General features: G+C 48.8%; 1 protein-coding gene across 2 annotated transcripts in view; it reads left to right on the top strand.

Moving 5' to 3' along the window:
• pde3b (phosphodiesterase 3B) overlaps positions 1 to 20,833 on the top strand; it is a 45,932-nt gene extending 25,099 nt beyond the window's left edge. The window contains exons 2-16 of one of the 2 annotated variants that reach the window (XM_029256206.1): positions 3,454 to 3,504; positions 3,737 to 3,985; positions 4,570 to 4,715; positions 10,329 to 10,447; positions 11,205 to 11,388; positions 11,517 to 11,614; positions 12,049 to 12,182; positions 12,736 to 12,870; positions 13,503 to 13,614; positions 13,904 to 14,017; positions 15,479 to 15,678; positions 16,828 to 17,031; positions 17,153 to 17,314; positions 18,159 to 18,408; positions 19,188 to 20,833. In XM_029256206.1, the coding sequence (XP_029112039.1) occupies positions 3,454 to 3,504; positions 3,737 to 3,985; positions 4,570 to 4,715; positions 10,329 to 10,447; positions 11,205 to 11,388; positions 11,517 to 11,614; positions 12,049 to 12,182; positions 12,736 to 12,870; positions 13,503 to 13,614; positions 13,904 to 14,017; positions 15,479 to 15,678; positions 16,828 to 17,031; positions 17,153 to 17,314; positions 18,159 to 18,408; positions 19,188 to 19,393 (2,364 nt within the window). In that variant the 3' untranslated portion in view covers positions 19,394 to 20,833. Of the gene's footprint in view, positions 1 to 3,453; positions 3,505 to 3,736; positions 3,986 to 4,569; positions 4,716 to 10,328; positions 10,448 to 11,204; positions 11,389 to 11,516; positions 11,615 to 12,045; positions 12,183 to 12,735; positions 12,871 to 13,502; positions 13,615 to 13,903; positions 14,018 to 15,478; positions 15,679 to 16,827; positions 17,032 to 17,152; positions 17,315 to 18,158; positions 18,409 to 19,187 lie in introns of both variants that reach the window. The other variant, XM_029256205.1, reaches the window with a different exon arrangement.
• The last annotated feature ends 504 nt before the right edge of the window (positions 20,834 to 21,337 follow it).

The raw sequence follows: 21,337 nt of genomic DNA, 5'->3' as shown, positions 1-21,337 counted from the left end.
AAGATCACCCCTGGATTAACTGTTACGCAGCTACTACTGTAACGTAACGTAAATGTTTATATGTATCTTTAAAAAAAAAAAAAAAACTAGGAAGGTGATTAGGAATCGGCGATATTTTGATCTAGTTTTATGCAGCTACTTGTGTGATGAACGTCGGTGTATATAGCAAAAGAGACAAACTAAGTTTACTGAAGAATCGCACGTCTGCAACTATGTCTCTTTCTCCTAATGTACAAATTGTATTTTCTACGAGATGTACGTCGCTTTGGAGAAAAGTGTCTGCTAAATGAATACATGTAAATGGGTAAATCACTGTAGAATACACACCTCACAGAGTAAGTGACCCTGGACTAAGGTGTCAGTTCAATTATAACAAGATCACAGTGGTCAGTAACTTTTTTATAAGCATGCTTACCCTGGTGTGTCTTTGCTGCACCACACCTTCTCGGTGTAATAGGACTTGAGAGACGGGGGCCCGTAAGCAGAGAGAGGGATGGTGGTTCCTACGCGCCGTTTGTGTCAGAGGGAACCTCTCCAGGCTGTCTGGTAGGACGCTGCCTGCTGGACGCACCTCGGCTGCTCTCCATTATTAAGTGCTGTCGTTTATGTGCTGACCCGTAGCGGGCGGAGCGGCACGCCGACATCCGTGAGGTCAGTGGCCAATCTGGGCAGCGCAGCATCTGCGTGTTGTGCGGGAAGGACTTTTTACCTCCGTGTGGATGGACGCACACACACACTCCTCAACTATGACACACTGCAGGATTGCTGGAGGGGCTAAACTCAAGTTTGACCTGACTGGGCTCAGAATTGGGAGTAAACGGGTGTAAATATAGCGCTGTGGTCGGAGGAGGGGCGGTGAAGCTCAGCCGGGGTTCGAACGGGACGCCCCGGCTTCGGCCGCGCCTGTCGGAGAACCGGGGGCCCGGGGCAGCACTGCGATCGACCGGGATTGGAGCCGGGCGCGCGACTCGTCTTCGGCCCGGCGTCAGGAAGAACGCGTCAGGTGTGCAGAGGCACCCGAGCGACAAAGCAGACACGGGCAAAAACAGGAAACGTCCGGGCGAGGGAACCGAGCGCAGCCCCAGTTGTCCGGTGCACTCCTGCCCTGCCACGCAGCCAGCGGTGGCGCTCCGCACCAATGAGGCTTTTAACCTTTTCAACCTTTGAAGGAGCCTTGGGCGCAATGCGGAAAGGAAGGGCGCAGCATCCGCTCCGGGGCATCGCGACAGCGTGTCTGGGCCGTGCTGCTGGGACTGCGTCGACGACACCCGAAGGATGTGTCGAGGTTCCAAACGATGTGTGGGCGTGTGTAGCTGCGCAATTACAGCAGCGCACTTTGTGCTCTTTATCCCGTGGCCCACGGCGGCACAGTGGCTGTGGAGCTTCGTTGCTCGTTCCAGGGGGCTCCGCTCCCGTGGGCTGCAGACGTGGGTCTGCGAACGGTTTTCAGGCAGAGATCACGAGCGGTGGGTTTACCGGGCCGCCGTACGTCGGGTGGCGTAACCGCGCACGTCGCGGCCGGGGACCGGCAGCCAGGACGCCGCTTTCCCACGCCGTTTTGTTTGCGCATGGCGTCTTCTGTTTTTCGGTCGCGAGACTTCAAACGAGGTACCCCCGTGCGCTCATCGTGGTGTCTTCTGCCACTGCTTTGTTGCGTGTGTGCTGCTCCAGCCCTGCGCACGTTCCTTTGGCATCAATAAAATGACCGCCTGTCTGCGAGGGTTCACCGAAACATTTCGAGGGCGACCGGGAGAGGACCGCTTCCTGTTCAGCCCGTCACTTGTCGCGCCCCGCGGTTCTTTCCCTACTTTGCGGCGACGGCGGTGCCGAGCGATGCTTCTTCAGATGCCCTACAAAGATGAGCGACGCTCAAGAAAAGTGCGGAAGCGTGGAGTCGAGCACGCGGAGCAGAGACGACGAGCGGAAAGGCTGTGAAACGAGCCGAAACGTGAAGGAAGGTACTTGGGAAAAGGTCGCCGACCCCGAGGAATCTTGAGACGTGGAATGACGGGTATAGCCGTACAGCCTCAAAACCGTTCCGCGGGCCCTCAAACCCACCCGTCCGCCTGTCCGTCAGGGGCGCCGGAGGGACGGAGAGTATGCGTGTACATCCTGACCCCCAGCCTCAGAAGAACAGCTCAGCGATCTCAGTAAAAGGAGTGGCGAGATCCACGTGGTGCTCGAGAGCTTTCTGGCCCACAGGCAGCTCTGCAGAGAGGGAAGCGCTGTCTCGCCACCCTGTCCCGTCCCCTCTCCGTTACTCTGGCTCGTGTGCTTACCCTGAATAGAGACAGCAAAAATTACTCCGCTGTATAAATGGGTAAATCATTGTAAGCAGCTTAGTGCAGAAAATTCGGCGTAGGAAATTTTTCATCAGGGAATAAAAAATGGTTAATAACAGTAAAAAATGGTCACGGCTGCGGGCTGGGACCGACAGCCCGACCTGAAGATCTCCCTCTCCCAACCACACTGAGCCTCAAGCCCATTTTCTCCCGCATTATTTTCCCGCCACCTGGTGGGAAAGACGTTCGCCTTATTGTTTGCTTACGTGGCCGTTGGGTTTCCGTGACAACGCTCCTTTGCCGCTCCAGCGTCGGGCTGCGCCTAACGGGTGCCGATGACGATCCCGAGTCGTTTCCTCTCCCTCGGTGGAGCGTCTTCTTCTGAGGCTCTGCGGGATGAGCAGCGGCCCAGAACTCGCCAGGTGCCACCTAGTCCCGTCTCTGTCCCATCGAGTCTCTTGCGGTTCTTCGAGCAACACGGCGCAGACGGTCGCGATAGGCGTAACTAGTACGTCTTTTGGGATGGACCACGGTACCACGGTAACTGCAACGATTTGCAATACGTACAGAAGAAAGCCATTACTATCATGCAGCAGGTGGTGTGCTGCTTAGAGTTGTCGCTTTGCGTTGGAACATCCCAGGTTCGAATCCCCTCAGTCCAAGTACTTGCCCTGAAGTGATGCAGTAACAATATCCCAGATGTATGACAAGGCAAATAATTGTAAGTTGCTCTGTGTACAGACCTCACGCCATTTCAAGTCGCTTGGGAGAAAAGTGTTGCTCGATAAATAAACGTAAACGTTACAGAGATCTTGTAAACCTCACAGATGCGCTACACTCCACCATGGGGGTAAGAAACAGGGCACATGTGCGGCAGGCTCTCCGGGGTTCCTCCAGCCCAAGGGCTGCGCTGTGCCACGCTGCCGTCGCGCCATCTAGTGGTTGCAGAGCAGCATTGCGGTGGAAGTGCGGTAAATGTTGAAGGCAGGCTGGAGCCTTTTGTGTGGCAGTGCCTGACAAGGGCAGCAGGTGGCGCAGTGGTTAGCTGCAGTGCCCTTCACCAAAAACTGTTTAACTCGTTTGCTGTGTAAATGGGTAATTAATTGTCAGCGGTGGCTAAACATTCTAAGTCCACAGTGTGTAGTCTGACCCACCGTATTCTCTTTTCCAGATGATTCTGTGGGACTGGGACCTGAAACAGTGGTACAAACCGCATTATCAGGTGGGTGACAGTGTGTGTGTGTGTGTGTGTGTGGGCACACCTCTGCTTGCTCTGGAATGGGGCCCGACAGCCCTGTTTTTCTAAGCTGCAGTGATTACATTAAGAATAAGTGAGATGCAATAGGAGACGTACGTCACTTTGGAGAAAAGCGTCTGCTGGGTGAATAAATGCAAGGATAGCCGACTATGAGAAGGGTACATCGTGCATCTGATGGGTGGCTGTCCCTCCGCAGGGTGCGGTGAGCGGCAGCGGAGTAGACCTGTCCGTGATCAACGAGGCGCGGACCGTGCTGGCGGAGGTGCTGACGGACCCCTCGCTGGCCCCCCACGTGTCCTCCTCCCTGCGCTCCGTCAACAACCTCATGGGCACCTTCTCGGGCTCCTGCAGGCCCTGCGTGAACCCCTTCACTCCCTTCCCCGGGTTCTACCCCTGCCCCGAGGCCGAGGACCCCTGCGACAAGGGCGAGAGGAAGCCGCACAAGGTGGGACCACCGGGACCCAGTTTATTAAACGGTGTGTTTCAGGACTGCTGCGGTACAGATGCCGCACAGCACACCATCTCTCCCTTAAGTTGAAATAGTAATAAAAAAAAAACAAAAAACTGGTATTATTTATGCACCTGCACTGTTAGTGTTTCTTTTCTCCAATGTTAAGTTTATACCCAGCAGGGAAATTTTCACCATGACATTTCAGGGTATGTGCCCTGCTTGAAGGTACTACAGTAGGAAGTGAGAGTGAAACCCATGTCCTTCAAGTGAAAGACATCACTGTAATAATAATAATAAATGCAAGTGTATACATAACACCCACAGCAACGGTTCTTCTTCTGCAACGCCGCAAAGGAATAATGTTAAAACCTTAAATCTATGTTGGATCTCACACTGCGCATTTTTTGGGAAAGTTTATTGTTCGGTTTCTTTCTCCTGCACGAGCGGCGCGTTACATAAGAGCCACCGCGGAGGAAGTTCACACGAGCAAAGAGTTCTTTGAGACCACAGTGGGAGTGAATTCAACACTGTGCCGGTGTCAGCGCACTTCCTCTGTGTCCCCTCCCCCCCACCAACAGGGACTCAGCAACAGGAGCAGCCTGCCCACCCCCCAGCTGACCCGCCGCAGCTCGGCCTGCGCCCCACCGCCCCCCCAAGAGCTGGGCCCGTCCCGCTGGGAGCGCAGCGGGGGGAAGCGCACGCAGCCCGATGTCACCGCCGCCAGGTCAGAGTGTGTGTCTGCGTTCTTCTCCTCTGTCTTCCCTTCTGCGCTTCACACTCCCTTCACTTGTGAAAGGGGTTCAGTCATTAGAAATGCACCCATCCGTGTGGGGTGGCACAGCAAGTAGCACTGCTGTCTCACAGCGCCTGGGTGGTGCGAGAGGACAGGGGTTCGATCCCCCCCTCAGTCGGTGTTAGAGTTTGCATGTTCTCCCCACGTCTGTGTGGGTTTTATTCAGGTGCTCTGGTTTCCTCCCACAGTCCAAAGACATGCTGTTCAGGTTCACCCGCAGTGTGTGAGTGACAGAGAGAGAGTTTGTGTGTTCTGCTGATGTATGGATGAGTGACCCATTGCAAGTAGTGTATCTAGCAGTGTAAGTCACCGCGGTGAATAAGGTGTGCGGGCTGGTAACATTACATACAGCTCATTGGAAGCTGTTTTGGAGAAACAGTTGTTTTACTGTTTTTGTTAGTTTGCCCTGTCTTTAGTTATACTCCGACAATCAGTTTTACCAGGGAAGAACTGCTGAACATTCGGCAGTACACACCACCCGACATTTTACCGGTTTTCGACTTTTCTGACGTTTTGCTGGACGTTGTAGTCGGAGGTGCAGCGGCGCTACTCAAGCGCTCCAAGACGCGCAAGCGTGGAAAGCGAGCCGGCGCGCTTGTCAAGCTCCGAAAGCGCGGCTTTAGAACAGCGCTGCCTAGTATCCATCTGGCGAACCTCCGCTCCTTACCCAACAAAATGGACGAACTTTTCCTCCTGTCCCAAAGAAACAAGGACTTCTTAAACTCTGCTGGTCTGTGTTTCACGGAAACCTGGCTGAATGAAGCCATCCCGGACAGCGCGCTACATCTTCCGGGCTTCCAGCTGTTCAGAGCGGATCGCGACGCGGAATCAGCGGGGAAATCACGTGGCGGTGGGACATGCTTCTACATCAACGAAAGGTGGTGTACAGATGTAACAGCGTTGAAGAAGATGTGCTGTCCCGACCTAGAAGCGCTCTTCATCAACTGCAAGCCTTTCTACTCGCCGCGGGAGTTTTCCTCGTTCATCCTCGTAAGTGTTTACATTCCACCGCAAGCGTGCGTGAACGCAGCGCTGCAACAGCTGGGCGACCAGATCACTGACACAGAGCAACAACACCCGGACTCTGTTATAATCATTCTCGGGGACTTTAATAAAGCAAATCTCTCCCGTGAACTGCCAAAATACAGACAGCATATTACATGTCCCACCAGAGACAGTAATACACTGGACCACTGCTACACCACAGTAAAGGATGCATATCACTCTGTTCCACAGGCAGCTTTGGGACTCTCTGATCACTGTCTGGTTCATCTTATTCTGACCTACAGGCAGAAACTGAAATCAGCTAAACCTGTAATAAGGACTGTTAAAAGATGGACTGAGGAAGCAGAGCAGGACTTACAAGCCTGCTTCGAGTGCACCGATTGGAGTGTTTTTGAGGCTGCTGCTAGCGATCTAGATGAGCTCACAGACTCTGTAACATCATATGTCAGTTTCTGCGAGGATATGTGCATCCCTACCAGGACTCGTTTAACATACAACAATGACAAACCGTGGTTCACTGCAAAACTCAGACAGCTTCGTCAGGCCAAAGAAGACGCCTACAAGAACGGGGACAGAGTCTTGTATAAACAGGCCAAAAATACACTGGCAAAAGAGATCAGAGTGGCTAAGAGAAACTACTCTGAAAAGCTGAAGAAACAGTTTTCAGCCAACGATCCTGCGTCGGTGTGGAAAGGCATGAAAGACATCACAAATTACAAGACACCACCCCCCGGCACCGTGTCAACTCAACAACTGGCCGACGATTTGAATGAGTTTTATTGCAGGTTTGATAAACCCTGTCTCACACCCCACACCCATTCAGACCCTCTCTCCACCAATCAATTAACAACTCAAGTAACCCCCACCTTCCCCTCTCCTGCACCTTTGATCTGCGAAGAGGAGGTGCGTCGGGTCTTCGTCAAACAGAAGACAAGGAAAGCACCAGGCCCAGACGGCGCCTCACCGGCCTGCCTAAAAACCTGTGCTGACCAGCTGGCCCCTATCTTCGCAAAGATCTTCAACAGATCACTGGAGATGTGCGAAGTTCCTTCCTGCTTCAAACGCTCCACCATCATCCCCATCCCAAAGAAACCCAAAAATCACAGGACTTAATGACTACAGACCTGTCGCCTTAACGTCTGTGGTCATGAAGTCACTTGAAAAACTGGTGTTGGACTACCTGAAAGACATCACTGGACCCTTGCTGGACCCCCTGCAGTTTGCTTACCGAGCAAACAGGTCTGTGGATGATGCAGTCAACATGGGACTGCACTACATTCTGCAACATCTGGACAAACCAGGGACTTATGCGAGAATCCTGTTCGTGGACTTCAGCTCAGCCTTCAACACCATCATCCCACACCTCCTCCTGTCCAAATTAACCCAACTCTCCGTGCCCACCTCCATCTGTCAGTGGATCACCAACTTTCTGACAGACAGGCAGCAGATAGTGAGGCTGGGAAAATTCTCATCCGAAACTCGCACAATCAGTACTGGAGCCCCCCAGGGATGTGTGCTCTCCCCACTGCTCTTCTCCCTGTACACCAACGACTGCATTGCTAAAGACCCCTCTGTCAAACTCCTGAAGTTTGCAGACGACACCACGCTCATCGGCCTCATCTGGAATGGCCACGAGCCTGCTTACAGACAGGAGGTCCAAGAGCTGGCTGTCTGGTGCAGTCATAACAACCTAGAGCTGAACACGCTCAAAACAGTGGAGATGATCATAGACTTCAGGAGAAACACCTCAGCATTATCCCCACTCACCATCATGAACAGCACTGTGGCAACAGTGGAGTCATTCGGGTTCCTGGGCACTACCATCTCACAGGACCTGAAGTGGGAGTTCCACATAGACTCCATTGTGAAGAAGGCCCAGCAGAGGTTGTACTTCCTTCGTCAGCTGAGGAAGTTCAACCTGCCACAGGAACTACTGCTGCAATTCTACTCTGCAGTCATTGAGTCCGTCCTCTGCACCTCTATAACTGTCTGGTTCGGCTCAGCTACGAAGTCAGACATCAGAAGACTGCAGCGGATAGTTCGGACTGCTGGAAGAATCATCGGCACATCCCCCCCAGCTCTCCAAGAACTGCACTCGTCCAGAGTCAGTAAAAGGGCTAGCAAAATCATTCTAGACCCCTCACATCCAGGCCACTTCCTCTTCGAACCCTTGCCATCTGACCGGCGCTACAGAGCACTGAGCACCAGGACAGCCAGGCATAAGAAAAGTTTCTTTCCTCAGGCCATCTACCTCATGAACACCTAAATCTCTCCCCTAGAGAGTAAACTGTGCAATACATAATGCTATTTATATTTATAACTATTTATCACATGTCTCTTACTCACACTCCCCTGCATTTGTCTCTAGTGACTATTTTTGTATATTGGGTACTTTATATTTTTAAATATTTTTTATCCCTTGCTCACATACTCTTATCTTCTCACTGTCATTCTGTCTGTGCTGTGGTAGTTCCTGTCACCAAGACAAATTCCTTGTATGTGCGAACATACTTGGCAATAAAGCTTGTTCTGATTCTGAAAAGTGTCTGCTAAGTAAATGTAGTGTGTGCACTGCGATCTACGCTCATCAACTCTTTTAATGTGACATTTCAAATTATGTCCGTTCTTCCTACTTTGTTAATCTGTCACTTTTCTCCAAGGCCACTGAATGTAAGACCTGTCTATGTATCTAAGATGTGCGCTACACATGCGGCCCAAGTGTCACAGCTAAGAGAGGAATGAATCACTGCTGTTGCTGCGCGTCTCTATGATAAACGCAGAAACATGTTGCGCCACGTTTGTCCACCAGGTGGCAGCACTAACCAGGGGAGTCCGCCGTCCTCGCGCCTTCCACGCGCCCCGGCCGCTTCATCGCCCACTTCTCGGATAAACTAAAGAGGCGGGTTGACGTCGGCTCTTCTCCGATGACTCACTTGGTTTTTGGGAGAAATTACCGCTCAGCGATTTTGGGTTTTCCTATTTGGAGAACTGCGTTTTTTCTATTATTATTAATATTATTATTTTTTCTTAAAAAAGCTAAGTAATTTCCTGACGGAATCTTGTTTGCGCCGGTTGAGAGGAGTTTTCGCGCGCTGCAGTGCTTCTTCTTGCTGTACAACTTCTGGTCTTTGTGCGCAGCTTCAGAGCCTCGAAGTCCAAGGTCCTGGGTTCGACTTCCCGCCCTCATGTTCTTGTTAAGGCTTTAAGTTTGACGCAAATACGCCAACAAAAAGTTAGAAGAGGACTCTTAGCCGCGCGTAGATCAACGCAGCGCGCCCACCTGCGCACTGCGCATGCGCCAACGCACAGTCACATGTAGAGTGCGAATCGTGCGTGTTTTCTGCCAAATCATGCCACATCAGCGCATTTCGCCCTGCTCTAGTAGCCTTGATCAAGGTACCTACCCTAAACTGACAAAGTGAAAATCACCCTGCTGTTTCTATGCCTAAATAGAGGCAGCTGATAGCTTAGTGTGTCGTGTTGCTGTCTTTGGACCCGAAGGTCACAGGTTCAATTCCCCTCTCAAGCGTAGGACCCCTTGACTCAAGGTATTTACCCTAAATTGCTCCAGTAAAATTGCCCAGCTTTGTAAGCGGGTGAGTAATTGTAAGTAGTTTCATGTTGTGAGCTGCTTTGGAGAGAAGCATTTGTTAAATATGTGAATTAGTGTACAAAGCCCCCACTTTTAGCCTAAATAATGAGATAATTGCGCTAGTTGGCAGAGATGGAAGATCAGGGTACATTTGTTCACTCCACACACAGGTAAACAGTGAATAATGCATGCGGCACTAAGAGCCCGTTCAACCACAGTGTGGGAGCGCCGCGATGCGATCTAATGGTCGACATGCAGCGGGCGGGCGGGCGGGCTCCCTTGAGTGGGCCTCGGCCTAGACTGCGGTCTCTGTGTGCTGTATAGCCCAGGGGGTTCAGGTCAACACCCCCTCCAGCCCCACAATTTAATTACCATACTGTGGGGCAGGAGCCATAGAGTGAAAGTGAACTGCTGGCCACTGTTTGCATCATTTTTGTCATCGCAGAGCGTGTACCCTCCTCGCACAACGTTGCACTGTGGCAGGACACCCGTGCAGACGTGCAAACTCCACACGCAGTGAACTGGATTGGACCCAGCAGCTCAGGAGCTGTGTGGCGCCAGCACTGCTGAGCCACTGGGATTCTCCCAGTTGTCTTAGACGTCTCCGGTCTCCTGCAGTTTTCGGATGCGAAATGATAGCATGCTCATTTATGCCAGCGGGGGGAATAGTGGTTTATCCTGTTGCCTTTTACTGCAAGAAGCCAGGTTCGAATCCCATGCTCCTACTGTACTACCCCTTGCTGAAGGTACTTACCCTGAATCGATGCAGTAAAAAATGATGCAGCTACTTTGGAGCAAAGTGTCAAACAAAAAATTTGATACAATAGGTGAATAAATAATAATAATAATATGCAAAGACACTGGCTGGCTTTAGGAAGCCGAGGTATGTTTTGCACGGCACTATTGTATCCCTCTCAATGTGCTCTTGCCCTCTGTGTGTTGTGAAGCCAAGGGGCTCCATGCAGCAGCACCGCAGTCTCTGCGCTCAGTACCAGCCTCCTGACCATCCCCAAGCAGAGGTCCTCCTCCGTCACGCTCACCTACCAGCTGGTGCCCAAGAGAGCAGGTAAACGGGGTAAAAAGACGCCCAGAAACAGCCATTGGTGGGGAGATCTCACCACACACGGGTGTGACTTTTCCGTACGCAAGATTCTGGAACCTGCTGAGATAGTCAGTGATGTTAGTAGATCCAAGCCACTGGTGTCTTAAAAAGCTCTTCGAGGGAGATTACGTGTGACTGCAGTGTAAAAAATGAGTCTGGATGTGGCAAAGGTCGTTTCCGTAGCATAAACTCTTCCAGATGGAAGGAGATGTCAGGCAAACAGTGCAAAATTAAAATGAGGAAAATAAATACTTCTGCTTGATGTTTGCAGACAGATTTATTTGTCCAAAATGTTTGTGCTGTCAGCTTCTTAAACTGTTGTAATATTAATATTTATTAATTTATCTGACAGTTCCCTCCAAAACGACTTACGTCAGGTCTGCACACTGAGCGACTTGCATAGGAATTACGTGTTCGTGCACTAGTGTAATTTTTACAGCGTCAGGGTAAGGGTAATACAGCAGCAGTTGAATCCGAACCCTCCAGACAACAAAGTGGCAGCCCTAAGCACTGCGCCCCCTGGTGGCTTGTTAAGTTGTGCATGTCTGGGGGAAATACAAATTTCTCTTACTAATTTTTTGTGTTTGTACAATGTATATGCCAAAGTGTGTGTGTCTTTAGATAACTGTGTGTGTCATCAAACTACTCGTAGGAGAGATTGGCAGTAGCAGGAGCTGATGTGTCCATGGGTCTGTCCCCAACCACCCTCCCTCACCCGCAGGCGCTTCGCCCAGTCTGAGCTCAGTGAGCTCCCCTGGTCACAGCCCCCCGTCGGTGCCGCGCTCCCTCGTCGAATTCCTCGACACGGCCAACTTCCTCTCCAAAGCGGGGGTGGGCCTGCACAAGCTCAGCCCCCCCGAGCAGCAGCAGGTGACTCGCCCCCCCGGCCCCACCATCTGCAGCAGGTACAACCCGCACTGTTGGTTTTCCTGAGGCTGTGCTAGGGGGCAAGTGTGTGCGATGAGATGACCGATAGCTGTCAAGGTGAGTGACGGTGTGACTTTGCACCCCCCCCCCCCCCCCCCCCCCCCAGCTGCGGGCGACAGACGGCAAAGAGTGAGGGTGTGTCTGGTGAGGAGGAGGTCGAAGGTCAGGTGCCGGAGACCCCGGAGCCTCAGTACAGGCGTTTGGGTGAGTCTCACCCGCCAGAGGAGACACTTCAGTCGTTCCTTGTTTCAGTGCTCTTCTCTACCCCAGCCGTGCAAGCAGCTCTAAGAGGTGCAACAGATATCAGTGTCTAAACATCCAGTATGTATGTTTGTTTTTTTTTTTTTTTAAAAATCTCTCCCCAACATTCTCTTTTATTCCCTTCTCTTTCTTCCCCCTCCTTTACCTCTTCCCTCTTCCTTACTTCCTTCCCTCCTGCCAAGCTCCCAACCTGTGTTGTGAAGCAGGCGTCTGCTGTTGCATCTCATCTCTGATCTTATTTCCATCAAGTGCTTGTTGATTATAAATATGAGATGCTGATTGCCGGAGGGGGACGCTCACAGAGTCTTTGCAGTTTCACTGGGTCTAGCGGACAGAGGGCAACTGGCTGACAGGCTGCCTGATGTCTCCTCCAGCAGACAAGGGGGTCGACAACACGGGTGGCAGCCTGCTTCCGGAGGAGTGCCGAGCAATCGAGGTGCACGGAGCCGTAAACTCGAGCTCGGGGACAGGAGATGGTGCTGACCGAGAGCAGCAGGAGCCGGAGGCACAGGTACAGTGCGGTACAGCCGAGGAAACCGTCTGGTCTCTTTGTCAGCAGTAAACTATTAATAATTTACTTGTTTCTCTGACCTTTTCCTCTCAAGGAACCTATTATATCTGTAGAGTAAGCCACTTACTGTGATTTACCCATTTGTTCTGCTGGGCATTCTTAACGTATTAGTTCAGGGTAAGTACCTCGATCAAGGGTAACACAGTAGAAGGGGATATTTGAATCCGAATTCTTTATTTGCGAGCTGACAACCTGACTACTATGCCACCTGCCGCACCACTAACTGATGTTCATGTCCAGAGAGACACATCTGCTATACCTTGAATGACATACTGGAGCAGCTCCATGAGTGCAGAAGGTGAATCCAGTAAGATGGTGTGGAGATCAAGTTCAGTGCTGTTAGCTCCAAGTCCACATGAGGAGACTACAGCAGCCATGTTTTCACATCATTCCTGGATTTGCGTTCAGTGTGTGGGGAGCGTGACACGTTTCAGGTTCTTGGCTGCTGGAACCATCAACTTCCCGCCTCCTCTTGCACCTCCTCCTCCTGCAGATGGAGCAGGACTTCACCTTGGACCCCTTGTTGGAGGAGCACGAGGCCCTCATGGAGAAGATGAACACGTGGAACTTCCAGATCTTCGACCTGGTGGAGCAGACGGGGGGGAGAACTGGGAGGATCCTCAGCTATGTGAGTTGAAGCCCCGCCCTTGTTCTTGCAGTGCCTTTATCCCCAAAGAGTGCTTAATGCATGGCTACCATAAGGCGCATGCTGTACGTGCCAACAAGTGAGGAGACATCTGGAAGAGTAGCAGCTTTTATGACCTTAGACAGGACATTACATTTATGCATTAGTTCAGTTATGTGCTGCTTTGTCCAGTGTGCACATTAATCTTAGAAGAAGCTAAACTCCATGTGAGCATATAGGTAGGTAGGTAGGTAGGTAGGTAATAACCTTGTTGATCCTGAAGAGAATTGCACATTATATGGTGATAAACATTATTGGATTAAATTCTATGAAAATAAACCTACTGTGTGTGTGTGTGTGTATATTATATATTACATATACACATGCACAGTAGAGTAGGTCTGTATTCATTTTATATATTTATATATTTACACTATATATATGTATGTAATAGGCATATATAGATAAAATGTTAATGAGTACATTTTTATGAGGTTCAGAAAATGTACCTTTTAATATGATGTTAAATACATGATTATGGTTTATTTTCCAGCTTCATCTTTTGAGAATCTCTAATTTTTATTGTGGTTTGAATGGTTGTTCTCCTTGCTGTGTTGTGTCTTTTTCTGTCACAGGTCACCTACACCTTGTTTCAGGACATGGGCCTCTTCGAAATCTTCAAAATCCCCATGCAGGAGTTCATGGCCTATTTCTGCACCCTGGAGAATGGCTATCGGGATATTCCCTGTGAGAAACATATCAAATTTTAAAAAAAGAGGCTGTGGTTACGTGCCATCCACTTTGTGTGATTCTCTCTTTAAATGAATTCCTGTGTGATCATTTTGAAAACACTTTCTTTGAAAAACGAGAATATTTTTTAAGTGTAAGTCTGTATATGCTCAACAGGTATTAGTGTCTTTCACTGTTCCTCCCTCTGTGATTTGTGTAGGACTTTGCGATCATCTGTGTGCAGGAGATAGAAACACGTTTGGTGACTTGATGACTGTTTACTGACCATTGCGGTGATCTTCCTCAGATCACAATCGCATCCACGCCACCGATGTCCTGCATGCAGTTTGGTACTTAACCACACGGCCCATCCCAGGGTTCCAGCAGGTTCACAACGAACATGTGTCAGGAAATGACACGGGTAACTCCCGCCACTCCTGATATTTCCACTGCTCCCTTTGCGCTTCCTTTATCACTAATTCGGATCTGAAGGTTGCAGGTTTGAATCCCACCCACTGCTATAGTACCCTTGATTGAGGCGTTTACCCTAAATTACTCCAGTCGAAATTACCCAGGTGTATAAATGCTTAACATTGTATTTTGCTTTGGCAAGAAGCACCAGAAAAACATGTAAAAGTAAAAACCGCCACTGTGGTTCTCAGAGCTTACCTTGTTTTTATTGTATGTCACCAATGCTGTAATATATAGTAGTAGTAAGAAAGCTAAGTAACTACAAAGTTGGCTCAAGTAGGCAGGTTCAGCGTTGCTAGTGAGTGTGGTAGGTTGATGATTAAATTTTCTGTGTCCCTGTATGACACTTGAATTTTGCATCACATCCATGATTTGGAGGGAAAAAATTTTGAGGGAGCCATTTAAAAAAGCCAACTGTAGCATTTTTCCTGCAACACTACATGTTTGGCCCTTCCTAGCACCACGAAAGGTACATTCATGCACAGTGACCATCTTGCCTTTCTGTTTACCTTCGGTCACCGAGTCCCCCATGGTACCCGTGTATGTACCGTATGCACATCCCAGAAGTGTCCAGCCGCTGCTCTCTGGATGCTTTGGCTGCTTTTCGATCAGAAATCTCGGATTTGGAGCTTTGTCTCCGTTAATGATATCCGATGCGCCCTTGATCCATCGGAAATTAATTAGAGGCTGCTGCTGACGGGCCCGTCTCTTCTGGCAGAGGAACAGCGGCCATTAGATAAGAAAGCCTCTATTGTGATTGAGATCTTGGGCCACTGCTGAGCTCAGCATGTTCGGGGGCTTAATTTAACTTCGCCGATGGGCCATTTAATTTTTCAAATGGAGAGCAGCCTGAGTCACTCGGCTGGGTTCCGCGCATCGGAGGCTTGCGTGGGGGTTGGGGCGTATTTAAAGGGCCAGCACACTTCTACAAGTGATGTCAGCAGCAGCAACGCAAGTGTCGGTACCGGCATTGCCGCTGATCCCGGGCGCGGCCCCTGCCCCCCTGCACAGCCTTGTGTTACAATGCAAGTCATGCTGCACCTACCTGCACATTCACAGTAACAGGAAACCAAATGCGCAGAAAGGTGTCTTCTATAAAAGAGGTTCTAGGTGATCCCTGAGGGCACATGTCCTACAGATGTTTCTTTCAGACCGTGCACATGAGCACCTGATTGAACCGATCGGTCGCCGGGTTTGGTTTAATAGGAGGCACCTATTAAATAAACAGTAGGTATGGCTGTTTGGACTGTGGTTGTGATCCTTCAGAGTCAAAGTGATAGTTTCGGACTGTGGTTAATTTCCACTAGCGGTGCTATGGAAGTGTTACTAGACTAGACTGGATGAGCAGTCAAGCCACGAGGAGGCCAACCCAGGGATCAGTGTGATGAGCACGATTGTGTTGTGTCCCCAGATTCCGACGGTGGAATCTCTCCAGGCCAGGTGGCCTACACAACCTCGAGGAGTTCCTCCATCCCGGATGACAGCTACGGCTGCCTGGCATGGAACGTGCCCGCGCTGGAGCTCATGGCTCTGTACGTGGCAGCAGCGATGCACGACTATGACCACCCTGGCCGTACGAACGCCTTCCTTGTAGCCACGAACGCCCCCCAGGTAGGCCTTTCATAATCACACTCCAACCCGGTGCCAGTGGAAGAGCTTCTCCCTTTGATTAGCTAATGATCCAGCCATGTTTTTTTTTGTCTTGGCAACTCAAAAACGTCATAATTTCTTGCTCTAGGAAATTTGTTTTTGATTTTCACACACACACACACACACACACACACACACACACACACATTTTCAGAACCGCTTGTCCCATACGGGGTCACGGGGAACCAGAGCCTACCCGGCAACACAGGGCGTAAGGCCAGAGGGGGAGGGGACACACCCAGGACGGGACGCCAGTCCGTCGCAAGGCACCCCAAGGGGGACTCGAACCGCAGACCCACTGAAGAGCAGGACCCGGTCCAACCCACTGCGCCACCGCGCCCCCTTGTTTTAGATTTTCTTCCGTTAAAATTTTAAATCCATAGTTTTTAGCTTTCTCTACTCGTTATATTAGAAAAGTTATATATTTTTTTAAACGTGTTAGAAGTCACAATAAACAATGCATTAAGTCATTCTTTAGTGGGCAACGGGGCGATTCCAGTTATTGTCTTGTAAAATGCCGACGATAGCATGTTTTATTGGGAAAAATAGTTATCCCTTTTAGAATAATCAGATAATTTTTGCTTTAGTGTATGTTATGTTAGTCTGGGAATCTAAAGGTTCAGAGTCGTACTTTTACGGAAGTACTGTGCTGCAGTCATACTGTGGAAGAGGATATGAACTAAGAGACCCAGCAGTGGTTCCCTTGCGGAAAGAACAGTAAGTGAACTGGGTCCATGAATGGATGACTCACTGTTTAGGGCGAAAGCATCGGAAACAACTGTGAAGAAAAATGACTGTCTGAGAAAGGGTGTGAAATGATGCATAGCTGGGCTTGGATTGCGCTTCCTCTTCCACTCAAGAGTTGATCATGACGGTGCTGTTTTGGACACTTCACTCCTGGTGGGAAATACAAATTGATTGTGGAAAACTGGAGTTTTCACACAGTGGTGCTTAATGTGATCAGTTGAACAGTTTCTTTTATTAGTAAACCCCATATGTTTGACCCCCCCCAAGTCATCACACTGTGCCCCGAACCCAAGTGCATGGAGTGTCACCATTGCCCTCAGATTTCCTTCTCCACACCCCTCCCCTCCCCTCCCCTCACTGTAGGCGGTGCTCTACAATGACCGCTCGGTCCTGGAGAACCACCATGCCGCCTCTGCTTGGACCCTCTACCTGTCGCAGCCAGAATTCAACTTCCTGGTCAACCTGGACCACATGGAGTTCAAGCGTTTCCGCTTCCTGGTCATAGAGGCCATTCTTGCCACAGACCTGAAGAAGCACTTTGACTTCCTGGCGGAATTTAACTCGAAGGCCGGTTGCGTTTTTCCTTCCTTTTCCCTCGTTCCCTCTTCCGTCGTCCTCATTTTGGAAGTGCAGTTGTGTCACTGGCAGAGACTGAAAGAGAACGTTCCTCTCACGTTGCTTAAAATAGGTGAACGATGTGAACAGCCCTGGCATCGACTGGACGAACGAAAACGACAGGCTCCTCGTGTGCCAAGTGTGCATTAAGCTGGCCGACATCAACGGGCCTGCCAAGGGTCGGGATCTCCACTTGAAGTGGACCGAAGGCATCGTCAATGAATTTTACAAGCAGGTACAATTTACACTATTTATTATGGAAGCACCATATCAGCTTGAGGTGCATAAGACACTTCTTTTTTTCAGCTCTTTCTGCAAACCAACTTTTAAAAAGCACTGTATGAAACAACGAGAAATGTCACGTTGTGTGCTGTTTCTGCTTTCTACAAAAAACATCAACCAATCTTTAGGAAATGCAGATTTTTGAATGCTTTTTACAACCGTTTGTATATACATACACAATCATCAGCTGCAGGGGGAGTAATGGTTAGATCTGTCACCTTGCAAGCAGGCGAAGGACCTGGGTTTGAATCTGCAGTCTTGCTGTAGTACTTTGAATTGCGATGAAAAATGACCGAGGTGTGTAAATTGGTAGATCGTTGTAAGTAGATCAGTGTACAGACTGAGCACTCTAAGTTGCCTTGGACAAAGGACTCAGCTAAATTAATTCAAGTTTCATAGTATTTTTTAATCCTGCAGTAATTTGTCTGGAAAGCAAGAGACAGTAATGTATCTGTCAGTACTCACAGGTGTTCAAAGGACTCCGATTGTTACAAGATAGTAAGGTTAAGCACCTTGAACTGAGCTTAAGACCTATGAAGCCTTTTGGCGTTGATAAACAAATAGCTGAATCTGATTATCCTGTGAAAATGATGATCTGGGACTCATTTAGACATCTTTCGTGAGTATTCAGTTTGGGACATAAATATGCAGTTTTCAGGGCCCGGCGTTCCTGAAAGGTCACACCGTATAGCTGTTACCTTCTCTTTGTCCTCTGTGCAGTTTTCCACTTGTTTGCACTCTCTGGACTGTGATTTTGCTCTTTCTGGGCTGTGGTTGGCTGATCCACTGTTTTCCAGGGTGATGAGGAGGCCAGCCTGGGATTACCCATCAGCCCCTTCATGGACCGCTCCTCTCCTCAGCTGGCCAAGTTGCAGGAGTCCTTCATCACACACATTGTGGGGCCGCTTTGCAACTCGTATGACACAGCAGGGCTCCTACCGGGGTACTGGATGGATGAGGAGCGCTCTGACGAGGTAGAGGAAGCGGGGGAGGAGCCGGAGGACTCGGAGTCTGAGGATGATGAGCAGGATGAGGAGCAAGAACCAAGTAAGAGTTAACAGAAGCAACAAATGGGTCTGCGAGTTCATTGGGTCTAATGAAGTGCTTCCCATGGCGCACTGGTCCATGGTCCACTTTTGTGAATTTACGCTCAGTTATTTAAGCAGATTTGGATATAGACCACTGACACAGGTATGTTAGGTGGTTATACAAGGTGTACGCTGGGTGCTTATTAAATGGTTTTTTAGTGAAAAAACCATGCACTTTCTCAGGAGATGTGCTTCATGTGTTATTAACAGTTTGGTTATAAATTTGCAAAGGTCTGAACATTTAGCGATTGATTCATTTTTTAAGTCTATATTATTTATTCTGCAGTCAGTTCTCTAAAATTTTCCTCTATATTGGTACAAATGCAACCCATTTTTGACACAGCCACCGAACGGGTGCCAATAAAATGCACTCAAACAGTGTAGGAGCATGGATCTTAACTGGCTTACACAGTGTTTCATGTGTATTGTTGTTGGTTCTAAGAGCACCAGTTAGAAGAAGTGAGCTCTTATCACACTTGTTTATGTGATTAATTGATCAACTAATGGGAGTGAATAGGAGTTTATGGAGAAATGTTTTTATTTTTAGCTATTTTTAAATTTAATTCATATTTAGCTCAGTTAATAGAAATATTACAATAGAAAGTTTTATTTATTTTTTGCTCTGTCCAAGACTTTTACAGAACCTAATTCATAAATACATTGACAGTGTATAAAATAATTGTAAATGTGCTTTGGATTTTCAAAAAAAAATTAATGTGGGGTATCTTCTCTGTGCAGAAAAGAAGGAACATCGGCGGCTGTTCTGCAATATCATGCAGCAATTGACAGAAAACCACAGGGTGTGGAAGAAGATGATCGAGGAAGAGGAGCGGCTTAAGGAGCTCGCACGGCAGCAGCAGCCGCACGCTGAGTTACCCTCGCTCAGCCCAGCCTCCGACGACATCCAGGTCATCGAGGAGGTCGAGGAGGAGGAGCACCAGTAGCAGGGCGGCTGCAGAGACGTCCTCCCCAGGCCCGCTTTCTCAGTCATGCACACTTCAGCCGTGTTGATCTGTCAGTGTGGCAGCAGCCAATCGGGCTGTGTGTTTCAATCGAAATAAGGCCATAATACTGTGAGTGGCCTTTCACTGTCATGGTGGGACCCCCCGCCCCCTCCTCAGAGTCCCCCCACTATGGTCTAAGATGGCATTTACTAAAGTGCATGCCTAAAACAGTGATTCAGAGTTTTTGGGCTCTCTGTTTGGGGGAAGTAACAGTAAGGGGTGTGTTGGACTTTTCAGGGTCTTTTCAGTGCCTTTCTGCACGGATGGCCGAGCTCTACAGTCGGGTTCGAACGTGGACTTACAGCTCCGTTCTTCCGGAGCAAAACAGCACCTCACGCTGGTAGCACGAAGCACTGTCCTGACACCCAACATCGAATCATCGAATGTGCTGACATTTTGACTGAAAACAATGAAAGATAATTTATATTTTAATCACATTATTTTTGATGCCTTTATTTTTGTGTATGATCTACCATTTTGAGTGATTGTATGTTTTTTTCCCCTTTTCTCTAGAATGCGAAGTGGCCAGTCCTGAATTCTACCGCTCTTTATGAAACGGGAAGGATATTTCCACAAAGGGATAACTATTTTTTTTTTAATTTTAGCATCATAAATATAAAGAAAGAGAAGCTAACATATCATGTTTCCTTAATAGTGGCCATTCGCATTTTGTAAGAGTTGTATGTAGATTTTGTTATATAAGCATCACAGAGTGACAGGCCTGTTTCTGTGGCATTCTAGAAAAAGTAACTCATAACTGTTCACAACTGTTTTTCTCCTACCAATATTTTTAGGTTGATTTTCTATGAATTTTATACAATATACACCAAATACTGTAGATCCAGATGAGGGGACCAGGATAGATGATGTTGCTTTGACGTGCTCTCCTGTTCCCCTTGTTATGTCACAAGAGCTAATTATTGACCGACTGTCCACTGTGCCGTTCGGTGACCCGCAGCCGTGAGCGGCGGCCACCTTTGATGTAGCATCCACACATGCAAGATGTAAACATGCAGGTTTACTGAAGATGCCATTTTTACTGTTCTGCTGTTTCTACCAGTCATAATACACTGTTGAAACCCATGTGCTCTTAGCTCTGTGTGTGTGTTGTGGATGCATTTCCCTGCTGTGCCCAGAGTCATGCCATAAACACCGCCAGAAAAACGTGACACCTCGAGAAAGGACGGGGTGAAATGGATTGAAATAAACGAAAGAATCTCAGCGCGCTCTTAGTGACTGAGGAGAGACCCTCAGACTGCAGGGTGTGTATCTCTTACCACAGATTGAGCTCTTCCACCGTACTTCAGCCATCCCTTTGACCGAAGGAGGAGTCCACAAGGACAGGAGACCCCAAGCCTCTGTTTCACGTCTAGGTACAGACACAGCTTCTCTCTAGGATCCAGTGGATCGCTCTGCCATGAGACAGCGAAACCCAATCTGTAGTCCCAGTGGATGACTCTGTGTTCCATGGCACCTTTTCTTTTACGATTCAGAAGGCCGTTCTAATGTAGCACAGTGTTTATGTTTCATGAAAACAGGCAGAGTGTAGTGCTAGAGATCTTTTCCCAAAAAGGTCTGAACTTCTACACTGGACTAGTCCCTCTACTGAGATCTTTCATCTGACATGAAACACTGATCAAAATGAACGGAACTCATGTTTATATTAGCATTAGGTTGCAAAGGTGCTTCAGCCCCCTTCTGACATAGTACACTTGAGTCATGGTATTTACCCTGAATTGCTCTGGCGTGATATATAATTTTACTGATAATCTAGTGGTATTAAGAAAGTGATACAAGGTTTAGGTGGTGACATCATGGTGGAGTTTATTAAAATAGATACTCTGGGAATTGAGAGGTTGTAGAGTAGAACTAGTTTAATTTCCT

Source organism: Scleropages formosus, chromosome 11, assembly GCF_900964775.1.
Source record: "Scleropages formosus chromosome 11, fSclFor1.1, whole genome shotgun sequence".
NCBI lineage: Eukaryota > Metazoa > Chordata > Actinopteri > Osteoglossiformes > Osteoglossidae > Scleropages > Scleropages formosus.
The sequence above is the reverse complement of the archived record's forward strand: the minus strand, read 5'-3'. Positions and strand labels throughout refer to the sequence as shown.